The sequence below is a fragment of the Lissotriton vulgaris genome, chromosome 6, assembly GCF_964263255.1.
Source record: "Lissotriton vulgaris chromosome 6, aLisVul1.2, whole genome shotgun sequence".
NCBI lineage: Eukaryota > Metazoa > Chordata > Amphibia > Caudata > Salamandridae > Lissotriton > Lissotriton vulgaris.
The window spans coordinates 287,062,003-287,079,860 of record NC_141694.1 but is presented as its reverse complement, the minus strand read 5'-3'; the positions used below and the strand labels follow the sequence as shown (position 1 = coordinate 287,079,860).

The 17,858-nt window shown below is 43.9% G+C and overlaps 1 protein-coding gene across 1 annotated transcript in view; it reads left to right on the top strand.

The window, feature by feature from the left end:
- Positions 1–17,858, top strand: part of DDX1 (DEAD-box helicase 1) — a 344,760-nt gene that overhangs the window by 109,403 nt on the left and 217,499 nt on the right. The window contains exons 8-9 of the mRNA XM_086926316.1: positions 3,582–3,665; positions 10,718–10,794. Of these exons, the coding sequence (XP_086782442.1) occupies positions 3,582–3,665; positions 10,718–10,794 (161 nt within the window). The remainder of the gene's footprint in view (positions 1–3,581; positions 3,666–10,717; positions 10,795–17,858) is intronic.

Here is a 17,858-nt window from a genome sequence, read left to right as displayed (position 1 = left end):
TGTTCTGCCTTGAAAAAGCCCTCGGCCAGCAGGCCTAAATGGCGAAACGTGTGTCTGCTGTTCTTCACGCAATTGTACTATGAATAAACAATGAAACCAGCACACCTAGCTGATAAAGCTTAATATATCTTTGAATCTTGGGAATTATTACTCTTCATTACAAGTGATCAAATGGCACAGACCTCTTTCTAGATTGTAAACAATTTTCCACATCTAATGGCTTTTGGATATACCCATTTGTGAGGCACATGTCAATCCAAACATTGGGTCCTGACTTCCTTAGCGTGAATCCCAGATTTATCAAACCAGTATCAGACAAACTGTTTTACATTGTCCCCTGGATTTGTTTGGCATAAGCTTCCTTGTTAAGAAAATATGCCACATTGATTAACTTTAGCAAAGGTGGTTACGCATTGTATTTATTAAGTGGCTATGTCAACTGTTGGTTTGCCTTAACAACACATGGGCTTTTCTGGATTTGTTTTGCAACCTAGAAATGACTCAGATATTTGTAATGCGTTGCTAAGATGGTGAATTGCTGTAAATCCTGGGTGGCAATTAAAATTATGTATGGATCCTGTTAAAGCAAATGCAAGAAATTCCCCTGTAATTTGCTTATCTGCAGTTTGTGAATGTGAAATCCTATTAAACCAATCTCTGATCTTCAAGAGAATTATTTTTCTCCATTTGGTCAAGTTCTGCTTTGTGATCTATCCCAGGTTATGTATCTGTGAAGCAAACCTTTCTGGATGAGCCCCTTTTTAGGCCTCGCCTAGCGAGAGCAGCGTATGCACTGCTCTCGCTATTGCGAGTACCTTTTAGAATCGATTCTGCTGAGGTCTTGCGTGCACGTTTCTGCATGGGCAAACATGGCTGCTCTTGCCATTTGTCCGTAGCAGACATCATGCGCGTGTCAATACGGACTGTGGTCAGTCCGCCATTGTTTAATTAGCACGTTCACCACACTGCCGCGCTCACTCCCCCCGCCCCTCGTGCGTTCACCATGCTGCCGCGCTCTCACCCCCACCCCTCTGTTAATTGGTCTTGGATCACATCGGAAAATAGTCAACACAGATTTGCCGGAATTTGGTTACAGAGTCCTTGACTTCCAGAGGATGAAAAGTTTACTTTTTTAGAGTAGCATGGTGCACAATGAGCCTGGCTGCCTAGGGCCACTTTGGGACGTGGAAGGAGGTGTCCGGGGGAGGGGGGCTTCGCTGGCATCATTTCCCGATACTTGTTTCATGCCAATGGCATGGCTAGGTGGGTGTGTTCGGGGAGGGAGGCATTTAAAAGCTGGGCTCAGATCGGCTCACCTGGGGAGGGCGGCGCTCGAGTCTTGGAAAATAAGGTTATTATTGCGCTGCGTGACAGCTGGAAGATTGTGCCTGGTGCTGATATCCGGGCGCCACTCTCAGCTGCAGGGCACAGTCAGAGTCCAGCCTACCCCTGAGGTAGTGAGCTGCCGTCACTGAGGAGACCCTCCCAGACTTCACTAAGGACTGCTGACGAGCGAGTCTAGGGCCCGGAGTCTTCTCTGCGGACTGGGGGCTGCTGCGTCCCTGCTCCAAGCTCCATCACATAAGGTAGGAACAGAGCCCCCTCTCAACAAGCCCTCCCCCCAAGGCTGTGGAGTAGGAGGCGGCAGGAGGGACGCTCACCAGCCAGATGTGGAGGCTTGTCAAAAGAAGCACTGTTTCCAGTGCACTCGTATGAGTTTCTTCTTGCTTAGTTTAAGATATTCATCCGGGAACAATGGTGTTGTGGGACGATAAACATAGTAATCGTGAGTATGTGTGTTAGGAGGCATGTCTTTCTGATAGTCCTCCCCCCGACTTTACAAAAAGGTGTGACGTTTGTTCTCAGAAATGCAACAAAGACGAATATACGTAATGTGTTCTGTAAAGTGATTTTAAAGTGATGCAGGTTTATTATTGAGGTTTAAAGAGCGTAGGGTTCATTGCAGCTCGCCTTGGCCGCACGTCACAGCGCCTTCCCTGGGTCCCGTGCTGAGCACCCCCCTCAGCCATACATTCATCCTGTCAGAGGGGTTGTGCCATCTCTCCACACTGCGGCTTTACTCTGACTTCACAGCAGTAGAAGGGGCTGCAGGAGAGGTGCGTTCCTGAAACTTTAAATGCTCATTATTGCTGCTCGCTCGGGAATGCAGAGGGGCTTGATGGAAACAAGATGTTTGCCAGGAACAGGGACTGAACCCTCCACTGACCCGCGGCAGGGGGGACTATTGTTGGCAGTGTGCCCGTTTTGAACGGCAACAGCGATGAACGTCAAATTGTAAGGCATTTCAGTTGCCAGTGATTTCTGTAAACACATAATAAAAGCAGCTCTTTTGAGATGTGCCTGTTTCTGGATACCGGAGTCAGTGTATTAACCTTGCTGAAAAACGCTGTTACTATTAGGGTTAGAAGTAAGTCGGGCATCTCTGCCCAGGTGCACTGGTACTGTCCCAGTAACCTTGTAGACCCCTGGTACTGCCCCGTAAAATCGTTCACCCCTACTAAGCAGTATTGGTACTGACTCAGTAACAGAATTGCACCTCTGCTCAGGAGTGCGGATACTCTCAGATTAAAATTATGATACTGCTGCTAAGAAGCCGTGAACTGCTGTACTTTCCCATTGGAAGTACAGCAGTCCTGCTGAGAAATGCTGATTCTCTCCCATTGCAAAGTTCAGTAGCCATGCTAAGAAGTGTGGGTACTTTCTTGTTATATTAAACGTATAACAGTTCTGCTAAGGGGTGCTAGTACTCTCCCATATTAAAGGTATAGCTGCCTTGCTGAGAGGGGTACTAGCAGCTGCGCTGGCTGCTATTGCTGTACAGGATGGGAGTGCCTACTCCCCCTTGTCCCACACAAGCACAGCTAGCTGCCAATCCAGGGAATTGAACAGATCTCCTTAACTCAATGTGGCAACGAGGCCTTGGGATGGAGGGGAGTGAGCTGGGTGTGTGGAGGGGGCTTGTGGAAAGACTCAGGCCCGCCCTCGTCACACCAATGAGTGTGTTTACTGTTGGGAACAATAGGGCTCTTACTTATAAGGACATGGTTCGTTCTTGATATGGTCTACAGGTGCACCTGCCAACACGTGGACACCCCAGGACCACAACGGCAAGTAAGCATCTGGACGGCATATGGGTGAAATGCAGAGACAAGCTGTAACACGCAATGGTATAGCCAATAGGTCTCGCCTTGGGGACCTTATAAGTGTTTAGTTATGCAGTACAATATCATTGGTACAACAACAGCAACAACTGTTGCATGGCTAAACATTTATAAGGTCCCAAAGGCGAGACCTATTGGCTATGCCAATGCCACTTCTTTTGTAGCATTTGTTCACCAGTAAGGGTGTCCTTCCCAGATTCATAGCTATTCCTTTCAACCTCACTTATGAGAATATAGTGCAGCAGTTGTGTATGGCTATTCCTGCGTTACTTATACCCATAATTAAAGTGTAGCTTATTCCAGAAAGTACCTCAAAGAGATTGTTTTACTGTTTTGAAAACCTATACATTCATTTATTATTGTGTATATCATCTCCGCTATTATTCATTGCTTCTATAGGAAAATATTACTATGAGGTATCTTGCCATGATCAGGGTTTGTGCAGAGTTGGATGGTCAGCAGCGCAGGCTTCTTTGGACCTGGGTGAGTATTTTCCAATAAAATAAAGTTAAATGACTCAGTTCATGTTTGGTCCTTTGAAATAGTAATTTTCCAGTTGTCTAATATGGTACAACAAACTTGCAAATGTGAAAACACAAAAAAAACCTTTCAAAGCATGTCTAAAGAATATGTCCTTGTGTATTGCAAATATCAAGGATGTTACTTGTGACTCGAATATTTTCTTAGCGAGTTATGATTGGATGAAAAATCAGCACTAATAATCTACAAATGTACTGCTTTTTCTTTTGCCTCTGTTAAAGGTGTTAATGGATTAATACTATTCCTTACACATGTGTGAAAGTGGTTGATCACAGCATACAATAATAGTTATAACTTTAAGCATAATTAAGAACTTAATGGAAACGTTTTGTTTTTGTGTGTAAAAATATTTTCTTCAGCTTGCTCATTAAATCTTAGTAGTGTATATATGTTTGTTCATAGGTTGCCATGTAGGGTGCCACGGGCCAGATTGGGGCTACTGGGTCTCAACGGTGGTAGTTGAAGGCATTTGGTGTCCTGGGGTACATTCTACTAATGCTTTTCCAAACTCTGCTAGTATAATACTCTGGATAGTAAGCAGTCACAGGTTTCTTATGCAGCTAGTTTGGTGGGGTGGAGGGGACAAAAGCTCAGAACTCAACAATCGGCCAGCAGATACAGTAAAGTAATGTTCATCCAGGTGCTTCTCTTTTATGTAGATAGGAAGTCATACAAAAGCATAGCCAAAAACAGAACTACATCCAAGTTGTAATTCCCTTCCTGGCAAAAATCTTTAGCGTGTGTGGCACACTTATCTGAATGTGTTTACTCTCGAGTTCCTAGAGCAGGGAAGACCCTGTGTTATTTACCTGCTGGCCCGCTGGCCTCTTTAAAAGTATGGGCAGTGCTGGAGAAGTGTAGTTGATCCTGCCCTTGTGGCAGATGCTATTCCTAGTTGTAAGACACTGGCAGCCTCTTTCAGGGAAAATGATTGCAGAGGTAATCAGTTGGACGGGCTGTGCAGCAACACCTCGTCTCAGCAGCTGCAACCGTTTTGACTGGCTACATCAGTATCTTGGGGTTCTGAGTTATGCCGTGAGGACTCAGAACCCCACTTCTGGAGGACCAGGCTAAATCTGAAAGGAGCCCAGCGTACACGACGGCATGGAAATACCGATAGCGTGCGCTGTTATGACTGCCAATCCACTGCAGAGTAATACATAGTCTAGAGGTTTCTGAAACCAGGCATTCTTAAAAAGTAGGATTTAAAACCAAAATAAAGAAAGACTGAAATCAATATATGGAACACCTCCTCGCTTTTTCTGCTGTCTATATTTATGAAGAGTCAGCGTGACCACGTTTAATTCCCGTGACACTACAAAACCAGTATTCCTATGAGAAGATCCCCCAGTTTTTATATGAATATTTGTATGCTTATGTCGGCCCTGATGAAGGTGGTATAAATAATCTGTTGTTCACCGAAACGTACGTAGGCCACATACATCTGAGAACCTTACCAGAGAAGATCATAGGAAATTGGGACTAAAGCAAAATACAATATATGGGATTCCAAGCCATCAAATCACTGATGATAATAATTGACAATGTCCCTTGCATCTCAAATGTTTTGTTCTGTTTGCTTTTTAGCACAGTATGAGTGAGTATGTATGAGTATATGTGATGGTGAGATAGTTAGGAATGATTAGTTGTTTTGGAGAAATCTGAACTTTTTATTGTGTACTGGGGGTGTTTGAGTTTTCTGTTTGAATTTTTGTATGTAATAAATGTCTAAAAATGTATTTTTATACGTCACAATCACGAGTTTAAAAAATCCTAAAAAACACCCTTTCTTCCCTTTGAAAAATGATATTGTAATGATAAAAAATGTGTTGAAAGAATAATAAATACAATGAAAAGAATGATTGTTTGAAATTCTATATGTGTGCAGCATCTATTAATAAATGGAGATTGATTCACGTGAAAAATAGTACAGGTCAGTTTAGAGGTCCTATATTGCTTTTTCCTATTACTTGTTTCTCCTTCCTCTAGACCTAAAATTACATTTGGGAGTACCCTATCTTAGTTTTACAAGACAGAACCATGCCACCATGCATGTGAACACACTGCATACTTACATGCTTGACGTCCACAAAGGATATCTGCACAAGGTTCTGTGTTTTATGGAAGAGCAAAATGTTACAATAGACCTGTCTGTATACTGCACTGTTTCTGACACAGAGAAAACATGCTGGGCAAACTATACACATTCACAAAATGCAGTACGCTGCCTTCAATGCTTTGCCATTGTTGCAGGGATTCTGCACAAACACAGAAGTATGCGCAGGATTATAGAGCCGTGGTGTATAGGGACTGGGTCTTCCTACCACCTTAGTACCCACGAGTCCAGGACCGACTAGCTATAGTGTCTGGCTTGCTCTCCTACTCACTCGCAGAGAAACAAATAATTAGACACCCCGAACACAACCCTCCCAGATCTCTCAGGAATCACGGTAACAAGACACACCCTTTAGCTCCCACTCTTGTACTTGTCCACAATAAAATCTGACAGGCACACGGAGTAGTTTAATATATTTATTTTAACTAACGTGCCCTAACTTTGAGTATACATGCCACAACAAGCAGGAAAATGCATAGTACAAATACAGTCAGAATAGCAACTAGTCCATATATCATGAAGGGAGATGTCATCATAATAAGGAAATGGAGAAAAGACTATAGCGCCTAACCCCCCCCCCCCCCCCCCCCCTTGCTAAGAAGCAGTATTATATAATAGAAGATCTCTGGGCTTTATCATCAGACCTCATACCTTAGGCTATAGAGAGTAGATTTACATCATAGGTGCTGTCTTGCTCTTCTCCCTGGAAAGGTCCCTCTCCAAGTGTGTGCTACCTATTTGTGTATTCTAATAAGACCAGAGTGTGTTTGTCCAAACAGCTGCATCTGTATATTTTGTTTAAGGGCTAAGGCATGGCCAGATCCAAATAACAAGGGGCATTGTTGTTCGACCTTGCACATAATTTCCAGTCAAAATCCCAGGAACATGCTGAGAGAACACAGCGACGAGTTCTCATGTGAAAGCAGTCTTTGAAATTATTGCAAAACTAAAGACGTGTAGTAACAAGCGCAAAAGCAGCAGGCAAGCTGCAGCCTGCTCATGTTAAGTTAGTGAAAACAAACAGTGTACCCATGAGCTAAGTGACACCATGATGGACCCATTCTTAGGGGAAAAAAACGTTGTAAGGAAGCAGTGTTTTCTCACCTTAACAACTTTTTTTGTTTTTTTTGTTTTATATAGCAAAAACTTGACATCTGGTATCAGAGCGCTTTATATGAGCATCAGTTGCGTTACACAAGGACACATTCATTTTTGTTAGGCACGGGGAGATTGTCATTTGCCAAAAATCACATGATGTTGAGCGTCATTGCTGAGACTCGAACCCGGTACCCCAGATTTGAGATCAGTCGCCCTAGCCGTTGTGCTACATCCTTTCCACTTTACAGAACATTATGGCTTACTATCAGACCAGCAGTCTGGTTTCAGACTAGGCAAAGGCATTGTCCTCCTTCATCTCCATCTAAGATCTAAAACTCACATTAGACTTAAACTGAGTCGCTGCCATATTACTTCTGGATTTATCAGCTCCATTTGACACCGTCTACCACCCCATGCTACTGCAAGGACGTAAAGATATTGGAATCCGTGAAAATGCTTTAAAATTGATTGCTTCTTTTCTCACAAAGTGTAGTCTACCCACCCCCTTTTTGCATCATCTTCTCACACACAATACTGGCCTTCTTCAGGGTAAATAATATGCACTCTATTAATCTACATCTACCTAACCCCTTACCAAATCCGATTAAATCATACAACCTCACCTGTTTAAAATTATGCAGATGACACCCAAAAAAATGATAGCCTCGAAGACCTCTACAATTCAAAACTTGATGACTACTTTTTTGCCATAAACACACAGAATGATAAAAAACCATTTAAAGCTCCATACCTCAAAGAACAAGATTGACATGCAGACAATGGTAAAACAGCCCCTCCGACAACATCAAGAGAAGTTGGAAACCTAGGAGTAACCATGGATTCAGACCAATCCTTAATAACGCTTGCTAACAACGTCAAGTGTCTTCTACACAATGAAAACACTACTTCACAACTTCTCATACCTTGCATACTAACATAAACTGAAAGCTGTCATCACCCTCGTAATCTCCAAACTTGATTGTGCCTACAGCCTATACCTTGGCACACCTGCATCTATTATAAGCAAAATAAAACTCATCCAAAATGTTGCCTCAATGCTGCTTCCTCGCCTTCATCTTAGAGAACACATTTCCCCAGTCTTGTAATTCCTCCACTGGCTACCTATAACTAGAAGGGCAATGTGCAAGGCACTCTGAGCGCTGCGAGGCCTCAGGGTAGTTTATGCGCTATATAAATGTAATTTTCATTTCATTTCATTCATTTCACTCTTCAGTATTCATAGAGCCTCTCAATGAAAAGTACCATATACCAAAAATTAAATTCAAACAATACAAACCAAACAGAACGCAGTGCTCCAGACTTGCATCACGTATCATTCATACCACCTTCACACAATAAATCCGTACAAGGCAGTGCTTTTTCAGTACAAGCCGCCAACTTCTGAAACTCTCTACCAGGCAGTATTGGGAACACCCAGGACCATATAGACTTCCAATGATGCTTGAAAACCTGGCTATTTCCTGGATGACTGCCCATCCAGCAACCAGGCAACCGAGCCCAGAAACAGTCGCACCCTCAAGTGCAGTCCTCCGCTTATAACCCTTGAATTGCAAACACAACCAGCAAACTGCTGTCATTATGCAGGTAAGCAAAGAAAGGGCTGACTTACGGTTTGCTGCTGCATTATATAATTATGTACTACTATATAGCAGAGTTATGGCCCACTATAATACTAAAACCAAAATACACCACGGTCATCAACAAATTGTAGATTATACGTATTAAATTCACATAAAGCATATCTGCAATGAGGGATGTCCATCACTAACACTGTCCAGCCAAACCTCACCAGATAAACAGGCATGAAATAACGGAAGATATCTGTTTCAGGTTACTGGACAATTGAGGAGCACCTTAATATAATCCATTCGCACCAGGTCCCAAATATCCATACAATCTCACCCCTTCTATACATCTCATATAGACCTGCAGATAGGGGATAATAATCCTAATGTAAATCCCAACAGATTTATCCACTTTTCTCCATCTAGCCATGCCATTCTCAGATTGGACCACCCAGTCCAAATACCATCAATGAGACCTGTAAAGATGTTCAAAGCTAGCTGTATCCTGCACATCTCTTACACACCTTCCAACACACTGCTACATGCTGCGTCTGATTACACTATCACTGCACCTCTGTGGTCATCACGCACGACTTGGAAACAATTTCCACATAGGATCAAGGCAAAGAAAAAATCCCTCAAGCCACACAAACCAAACTACACACCCTACATGGTTTAGCATACTACTAATGTAGACCAGCGCTTCAACGCGCCACATAGGGGCTGTAAACACTATATAAATGCTGCAATAAAATACGCAGGTCCTGGACAATAGTCCACTACCTTCAATGCAGAGATGCTTCATGCACACCCTCCAGGGGCCAGTACTTGACCTGGCTCCTACATTACCAGGCATAGGCTTAAGCCCCTGTGAATATGACTAAAGGCCAAAAGATAAGTCAGGGTACCAGTTTCATATGCATTCGGGACTCTTTAGACAGGAGAACACAAATGTTTACCATGCAGAGAATATTCCCATCCCAACATACATCATTTATAAATTTGGGATAACTTCTAGTTATCTGACCAAACCACTAGCTGGTCATATGCATATGTCTTATACTGTATTTGTTTCAGGCAGTTAATCCAACCAAAAGTTTTAAAATTGAACGTGGGCAGTTATCATGGATAGGTTGTAGCAAAACTATTAAAAGCTGGGGAAGTCGTAAACACCAGTGTCCAGCACGTATTCTCAAAATGGCTTCCCTGTTCACTTGTAATATCTAAGAATCTACTTGAATATCTCTGGGGCTTATCTGCTCCTGGGATATATCCTCACGTAGTATAGAGCACCCTGCCTTTGGGCTGTATCGCCTGCTGTAGGGGTGACTTACCTATACTGCATTCAGTGTCTAGGCATGGCACACTAGAGGTTGACCATGTCATGTCTTCACTTTTCTCTGCACCATTGCACGCATCCTGCAATGGCAGTTTGCATGCTGGTGTCCAGGGGACTCTTAGGGTGGCACAATACATGCTGTTGCCCCTAGAGACCCTCTTTAGCTTCCCTGCCCTAGGTACAAGGGATAACCTCTACTAGGGAGATAAAGAGGGTGCTAAAGGTATTGCCAATTGGGGCATCAATTGTGCAGTTTTAGGGAAAGATATCTGGCACTAAGACCTGGATAGCAGGAACTCAGTGCACTTCTGTTAAAATGGCACCTGATACCAGGCTAATAGAGGGGGTGACCATTTCAAAATGGACATTTTCCTACACAAGTAAATGAGTGACAATATAGCCATCTAATGGTAAGCAGTGGGCAGGCTCTAATCTCACTTTAGGCTGAATGTGGGTGTTTTTGCAAACAGCTTGTGCTGTTTGATAGGCGGGATCTAAACCAGGTGGATAGAAATGGCAATATGCCCATGCTCTGCAATTAGATTGTGTTGGTGGGAAGGGATTGATTAGATTGATTAGTTTGGTCCTTATGGCTCATGTTTTGGTCGTCTTTCATCTGAAAACAAGAAAAATGGCAAAACTAAGTTCCTACTAAACATGTACACAGTGTTATTTTCAATGCAGTCCTTTAGATCCCTCAGCCTTTGCACTCAACTTCCCTCAGAATCTTCTCTCTGTAGTGGCACGTGCATAATGTTGCCCTGTGTAACTCTGTGATTGTGTGTCCATTCATTTCCATCTGTTTTTCTGAATATTCGAGTATAAACATTGAGAATAATAAACCTATCTCATTTAGGAACTGACAAATTTGGATTTGGCTTTGGTGGAACTGGAAAAAAGTCTCACAACAAACAATTTGACAGTTATGGGGAGGTAAGTTGTTTTTCCTTTAGTTAATTAAGAAAGGGTCAATATAATGTCTGGTCAGTACATTGGTCTCCGTTCCATTTTGGCAGCCAAAGCAGTTTCAAATTATGCTACCTAGAATTTCGGACACAAATGCACCTGGTAGAATCAAGTGGACTATACCCTCCTGAAATATGATTGAGATTACAAATTTACATATGACAATCTGTGTGGTAACACCCATTTTTGCATGTTATTCCCCACTCCATATCACTTTGTGGGGTATCAACTTGTGATCTCACGGTGATAGCCGGAACAAGGAATTACTGATGTTCATAATTTGGGGCTAAGTGGTTTTTTTTTTTTAGGTTTTGGGGAGGTTTATTGAGAGGGAATGTCTAACTAAAAGGCTTTACTGCTTGATGATAAATTTTGTATTTGACCTGTTTTGCTATGTAGGAAGTTGTGATGCAACTGATTTAAAGGATTGATTATCTGCCTTCTCCAGTATTGAATCTTGTATAGATGTCATGGTGGGAGTCCAATTGTTTTAGTTATACCCTGTACATGGAGAGCATTAAGAACAGTAGGCAAAATGAAGTGACCTTGTTAGCCAATTAAAATTGTTTTAAAAGACACTAAACTCAGCCAATCGGAGCAGTCCCTCAACCACTCTTCCCTTGCAGGCTACCATATTTCACATTTCTAACCGCAAGTCTTGTGTGAGGGATTTCCCCCCCCCCTTAGCCTGCAGTGATTCAGTCAATATTTGACCTTTCTCTTCAGGTTTTTCAAATTTGGCTCTTCAAGCAGACTTGAGGTAACACCTGGTGTTTTTTCCCTGACTAATACGCCATGTTAGAGGGGGTCTGAAACACGATTGCTTAGATCTTGTAAGTCTTGTGGGAAACCTAGACTTTCGTCAGAGAATCCTCCTAAAGAATGTCTCTACTGTTTATATCATCATCACAAACCTAAGTAAAGTACGCATTACAGGACCTTTTCTGCTAAAATGTTGAAGGATAGAGTTGTAAGACTACTGTGGTCACAGAAGAAAAAGACCTTGGAGACAAAGGCCATAGTCCAGCTTCACCTACCAGAAAGCGTAAATATGAGGACATTACCTCAGATGAAGAATTATCAAAGAAGGTAAAATCACACAAAAAGTCAACGGTGACTGAAAATACATCAAGGAAGATGGGGTGGGGGTGGGGAGAGGCAGGGATGTGGGGTTGGGGGGAATGGGAGGTGTAGGGTTGGTATGATGGAGGTGGGGGGTAATCCTCCTGATAGCAATACCACTGAAAGTACTTCTAAAGGTATCCCAGAAAAATTATTCAGTGAAGATGCTGATCTTCAAAAAGTAGCCAGGTGGATAGACCTAGAGGCTAAACTTCGCTATAGAAAAGGAAAGAGCTGAGATTATCTTAGGGCCCATCTCTGGTGGCAGCAACATTTTAATAGGGAGACACATGAAGCTTTTGACCCTAGTATTGTCTGTAAATATGTAGAGGGTGATGATATCACCAAATGGTTTACAGCCTTTGAAAGGGCTTGTAAAAATAGGAACTTCAGAAAGAAGTATTGGGGCTCTCTGCTCTGGGAGCTGTTCTCAGGAAAGTCCAGGGATAGGCTCCTGAGACAGGTGCGGAGTCCTATGACCTCATGATGGATATCTTGATTGAGGGCTTTGAATTCACCACTGTGCAGTACACCGTGGAGTCCAGGATCAGGTCAGGTCAACTCTCAAAACTCCAGGTCAGACCTGGGTAGATTTTGTTGACACCTTCCGAGCGGCAGTAGTGCAGGTAGGTCGGCCACGCAGCTCTGAATGGAAGCAGAGACACTACATTGAGTGTCCTTTTACTTCGCTGCTAACTGATGTGGCAGAACTAGAAACCGCGAAAAGGTTGACTGCCTTTCTCCAGGGTAATGACCTTCGGGTAGAGCAAGTGGTAGGTAGCGTTGCACCTCACTACTCACTGTAGATAGTTTTTTATTACTCACACTGTCCTGAGAAATCACCACCTGATCACACTAGTGACTTATTGAGGTGAGAAACATGTTGACCATCTGGGGGTTGAGCGAAGTTTTTGTAACTTTATAACAAAATAGTGCCCACCCCCATTCCTTTTAACCAGGTTGGGACTCTAACAAAATAACATTCATCACAGAGGTTCCCTTACCTGTTTTACATTTGCATCCCACATCTACACTTTATTATGCCCCTCACACACGGCACCTACACAGCAAGTAACAAAAGATCTCCGAAAAGAGCCCCTTTCTGGGTGCCCGTCTAGCATTGTAGCGCCGGCCCGACAAGGAGCAGACCCATATGATGAAGCATGACACCTAGCTTGCTGGGTGTGTGAGGGTCCTAGTTCCGAAAGGAGGTATTCCCCACCTCCTCACTACCTCGAGTCTATATATAGTGGCTAATACCACCACCTAAAGGAACTCCGTAACCCTTCTGTCTTGTGGATTTTGTTTACTGCTCAGTCAAAACTCTAGGTGGCTGGTTAAAAGGTAACACAGTACAAAACTACGATGGGCTTTATAATCTTATTATGAAGGAACATCTGTTGAGTAATTGTGTTCAGGAAAAATGTCATCAGTACTTGGTAGACCTAGGTCTAATTTTTAAAGGCAGACCACTGGGTCAAGACTAGGGTAACCAAGACAACTCATGATAGGGGTCACCAAAAGAAAGAGGCTGTTGGGGAAAGATGGTGAATAGTCGAAAGATAAAAATGGAGTCCTCTAAAGGCTCACAAAAACATGTTCGGGAGGGTGGTCCTCAAGACAGTACACAGACCAAGGGTAGATACTGGAGTAAGAACAGGGATCCCAAAAATGCTCGGAGCTTTAATTGCAAAGTCAATGGGCACCAAACTGGAGGGGCTATATGTCCCAAAAAGAACCCCCCCCCCCCCCCCCCCCTAGTGCACCTGCAGTTCCTCATGCAGTGGTCATTCGCCAGATGGGAACCCAGGTGTGCCCTCAATTTGTTGGAGAGCTCACTGAAGCATCTTTAGGCTAATGTTGGGCTGGATGTAGCTGTCTGGCCCATTAACATGGAAAAATCCAGACAACAGCCTCATATAAATGGGATCGGAGTTAAAGCACTGACAGATACAGGTGCAAGTGTCCCTGTGGTGACTGAAAAACTGATATCTCAAGGACAGTGTCTGACTGATGAAACATTCATAGTCACCAATGCTGACAACCAAACTAAGGTCCATCCCATCTCATGGCAATGGTGTCCTTAGAATGGAGAGGGGCTAATTTCTAAAAGAAGATGGTGGTATCCTCTGCAATTCTTGTAGCCTGTCTGCTAGGAAATGGTCTGGAGGTCTCCGCTTGGGCTGAGGTCAAAAGAAAGACCCTTGTAGCCATGCTGGATATAAATGAATGGGTGTGTGCAAAACAAGAGCACAATGCAAAGCCCAGGGTGACAAAGTGAAGTAGGAGTCTGGAAAGGCAGGATGTCTGGGAAATCTGCTTCTGAACAGCCACAAGTTCATGTCCCCTCTTGGGTAGCATGCCTGTAAGCACAGAGGGACTGAACCCCAGGAACCTACCTGACAGAGCTCCTAGGTTCATAGAAAAACCCTCTAGGGAAGAGGTGCCAAGTACAGAGGACCTGTCCCTACTCTTGAGAGCTGGAAGTAGCAAGTTATTGATGTCAGTGACTCCCACCGAACCTATTGGGAAGGAGGGGATTCCTGTACACTGAGGCCAAAGGCCCCCAAACCTGGTACACCAGTAGAGTGTAGTGCCTCAGCAGTATAGAGAGGTCTTACTCTCTTTAGCTCATGACATCCCCATAGCTGGGTATCTAGGTCAGACCAAAAATTGGAGTAGGTTGTTAACCCACTTCTACTAGCCAGGTATTTCTCAGAGGGTAAAGGAGTTTTCTAACTCCTCTGCTACCTGCCAAGCCACTGGCAAATCAGGTAGCCACCCAAAAGCCACCTTAATGCTACTTCCATTGGTTGGTGCACCCTTTAAGGGTAGGGGTTGTTATTAATGTGTGTCGTCCCCCCCCCCCAAACCACCCTCTCCCCCCTGGCCGACCCTCCCACAGCATCTCGGAACAGATTTATACTAGTGGCAGTGGATCATGCCACCAGGTATCCTGAGGTATTTCCACATAGGACTGTCACTGCTCCTGTAGTTGCTAGGGCCCTCAGTATCTTTTCTAAAGTGGGTTTTCCTAAGGAGGTGGTGTCAGACAGAGGTAGTAACATCATGTCTGACTACCTGAAAACCATGTGGGCTGAATGTGGGGTGTCATCAAAGTTGATTGCCCATAAACCAATGGTTTTGATGAGCGATTCAATAAAACCATGAAATACCTATTCACGGTCCTATCTGACTAACTCCGAAGGAGGTCCTTTCGCCATGCCTGTTTTTCGCCTACAGATAAGTACCACAGAAGGGTGTACGTTTTTCCCCATTTGAACTGCTGTTTGGTCATCCTGTAAGGGTACCATTGTGTCTAATGAAGGAAGGCTGGGAGAGACCTCTCAGATATAGATGGAGGATTACATACTTGACCTACGTTCAAGGATGCCTGAATACGTGGAGAAAGCATCCAAAAACCTTGAGCCCAGCTAAGAGCTCCAGAAGATCTGGTATTTCCAAAAGCCTGCACTGGTGGAGTTCCAACCAGGCCAGAAGGTGTGGACTTTGGAGCCTGTGACTCCTAGGGCCTTTAGGACAAATTGAGCGGACTCTACCGTATTCTGGAGAGAAAAGGGGATGTGGCCTACCTGGTGGACTTTAGCACTTCCTGGAGCCCCAATAGGGTAATTCATGTCAGCCACTTTATACCCTACCATGACAGAGCTGATGTGGCCATGCTGATGGTCACTGAAGAGGATCAGGAGGAAGAGCGTGAACCTCTCCCTGACCTCCTCTCTCACAACCCTAAAATGAGTAAGTAGGAGGATTTGTCTTTTCAGACACCCTCACTGTCTAACAACAGGTTGACTATAGGCAAGTCCTTCACCAGCATACTGAGCTCTTCTCCGTTACCCTTGGTCAGACAAGCTGGTGTACACATGATGTGGACACTTGGGACAGCCTACCTGTCAAAAATCAAATATACAGGCAGTCTGACCAAGTCAAGAAGAGCATCAAGGCTGAAATCCATAAGATGTTGGAATTGGGAGCCATTGCCCCTGGGCCATCCCAGTTGTTTTAGTGCCAAAACCTTAACCCAATGGCGGAAAACCAGACCTGAGGTTTGGTGTGGGCTATATGGGCCTCAGTTTAGTGACTACAACAGATTCACACCTAATTCCTAGGGCGGATGAATTGATTGACAGGTTGGGGGCTGCCAAGATTCTCAGTACCTTTGATTTAACATCAGGATACCGGCATATTGGACTGACCGCTAGTGCAAAAGACAAAATAAGTATTCTCAACCCCAAATGGACATTACCAATTTACAGTAATGCCATTTGAATTAAAGATTGCCCCCATCACCTTTCAAAGGTTGGTGAACAAAGTCATTGCAGGGTTAGAGTTTTAGTGCAGGATATCGTGATGAAATTGTGGTCTATCGCTCCACTTGGCAGGATCACCTGATCCACATTGGAAAGGTCCTTGAGGCTGTGTAGAATGCAGGCCTCTCTATCAAGGCAAGCCAGATAGGGCAGGGCTCTGATGTATAGCCATGTCTGGTGGCTTAATGCACTCACTGTAGGAGCCTGTGTTCGACCTCATGGTCACATGTTCTCTAATCCTGGTGGGTCCACTCAGCCTTTCATCCTTCTGAGGTCGATAAAAGTGAATCCTATTGAGTTGGGCAACAATGAAGACCTATTATTCAGCACCAAGATTCCCTTGGGTGAACGTGCGCTTTACAAATACTTACGTTATGTTCTACTTAGGACATTTTGTAGGTGGAGGCCAAGTTCAATCCTTAGAACCCAAGATCCAGACAATTGTGAACTGGGTAGCTCCAGCCACCCAGACTCAAGTCTGGGCATTCCTTGCCTTAACTGGGTATTACAGGAGGTTTGTAAGGGGGTATAGTACTGTTGTGGCATCCCTTGAGGAACTGACCTCTAAAATAATGACAAAGAAAGTGAACTGTATAGTGAGCTGTCAAAATGCTTTCAACATTCTGAAGGAAGAAATGTGCTCAGAACCCATTCTAAAAGCTTCATATTATACAAAGCATTTCATACTGCAGGCAGATGCCTCTGAAATGGGATAGTAGCAGTCCTATCCCAAACCAATGATGAGGGCCATGACCAACCTATTGCTTTCATTTACAGGAGGTTGCTCCCCAGAGAGCAGTGTTGGCGTGCCATTGAGAGGGAAGCCTTTGCTGTGGTTTGGTTCCAGAAGAAGCTGACGCCATACTCGTTTAGCTCTTCCTTCCTTGTTCAAACTGACCAAAGGCCTCTCAGATGGCTATTGCAAATGAAAGATGAAAATCCCAAACTGCTAAGGTGGGCCATCTCCCTACAGGGAATGTACTTTACGTTGGTACACCGACCCGGGACTGACCATGCCAAAGCAAATGGCCTTTCCAGGCTCATTAACTTAGAGTATGAAACTAACTTTTCTCTAGCGAGTCTTCATCTTATTTCGTTTTGCGGGGGTTATGTAGGAAAGTAGCCCTTTTTGACATGGTCATCTCAACTTTTTGCCTGGTAACCAATATCATTTCGATTGGAAGTGCACTGGGTTCCTGCTAACCAGGTGCCCCGGGACCAGAGCTCTTTCACAAAACTGTACAATTGTTTACCCCAATTGGCTAAACCTTTAGCACCCTCTAAGTCCCTAGTACATTGTTCCCCTGGTACCTAGGGCTTGAGGTACTAAAGAGGATCCCTGTGGCAGCAGCACAAGTGGAACATGTTCCTGAAGTAGAAATGGGCAGATTTTTCTCAGCAGAATTACGATCGAGTCAAACCGTCTGAACAAGGGGAGCTCCAAATATAGATCTTTTTTTAACTCTTCAGAACAAAAAATACTGAATGTTCGCAAGCAGGTTTCATCAGAGACATTAATAGGGGAATTAATTTCTGAGCCTAGACTGGAATGTGTGCTTATGCTTATCCTACTTATCT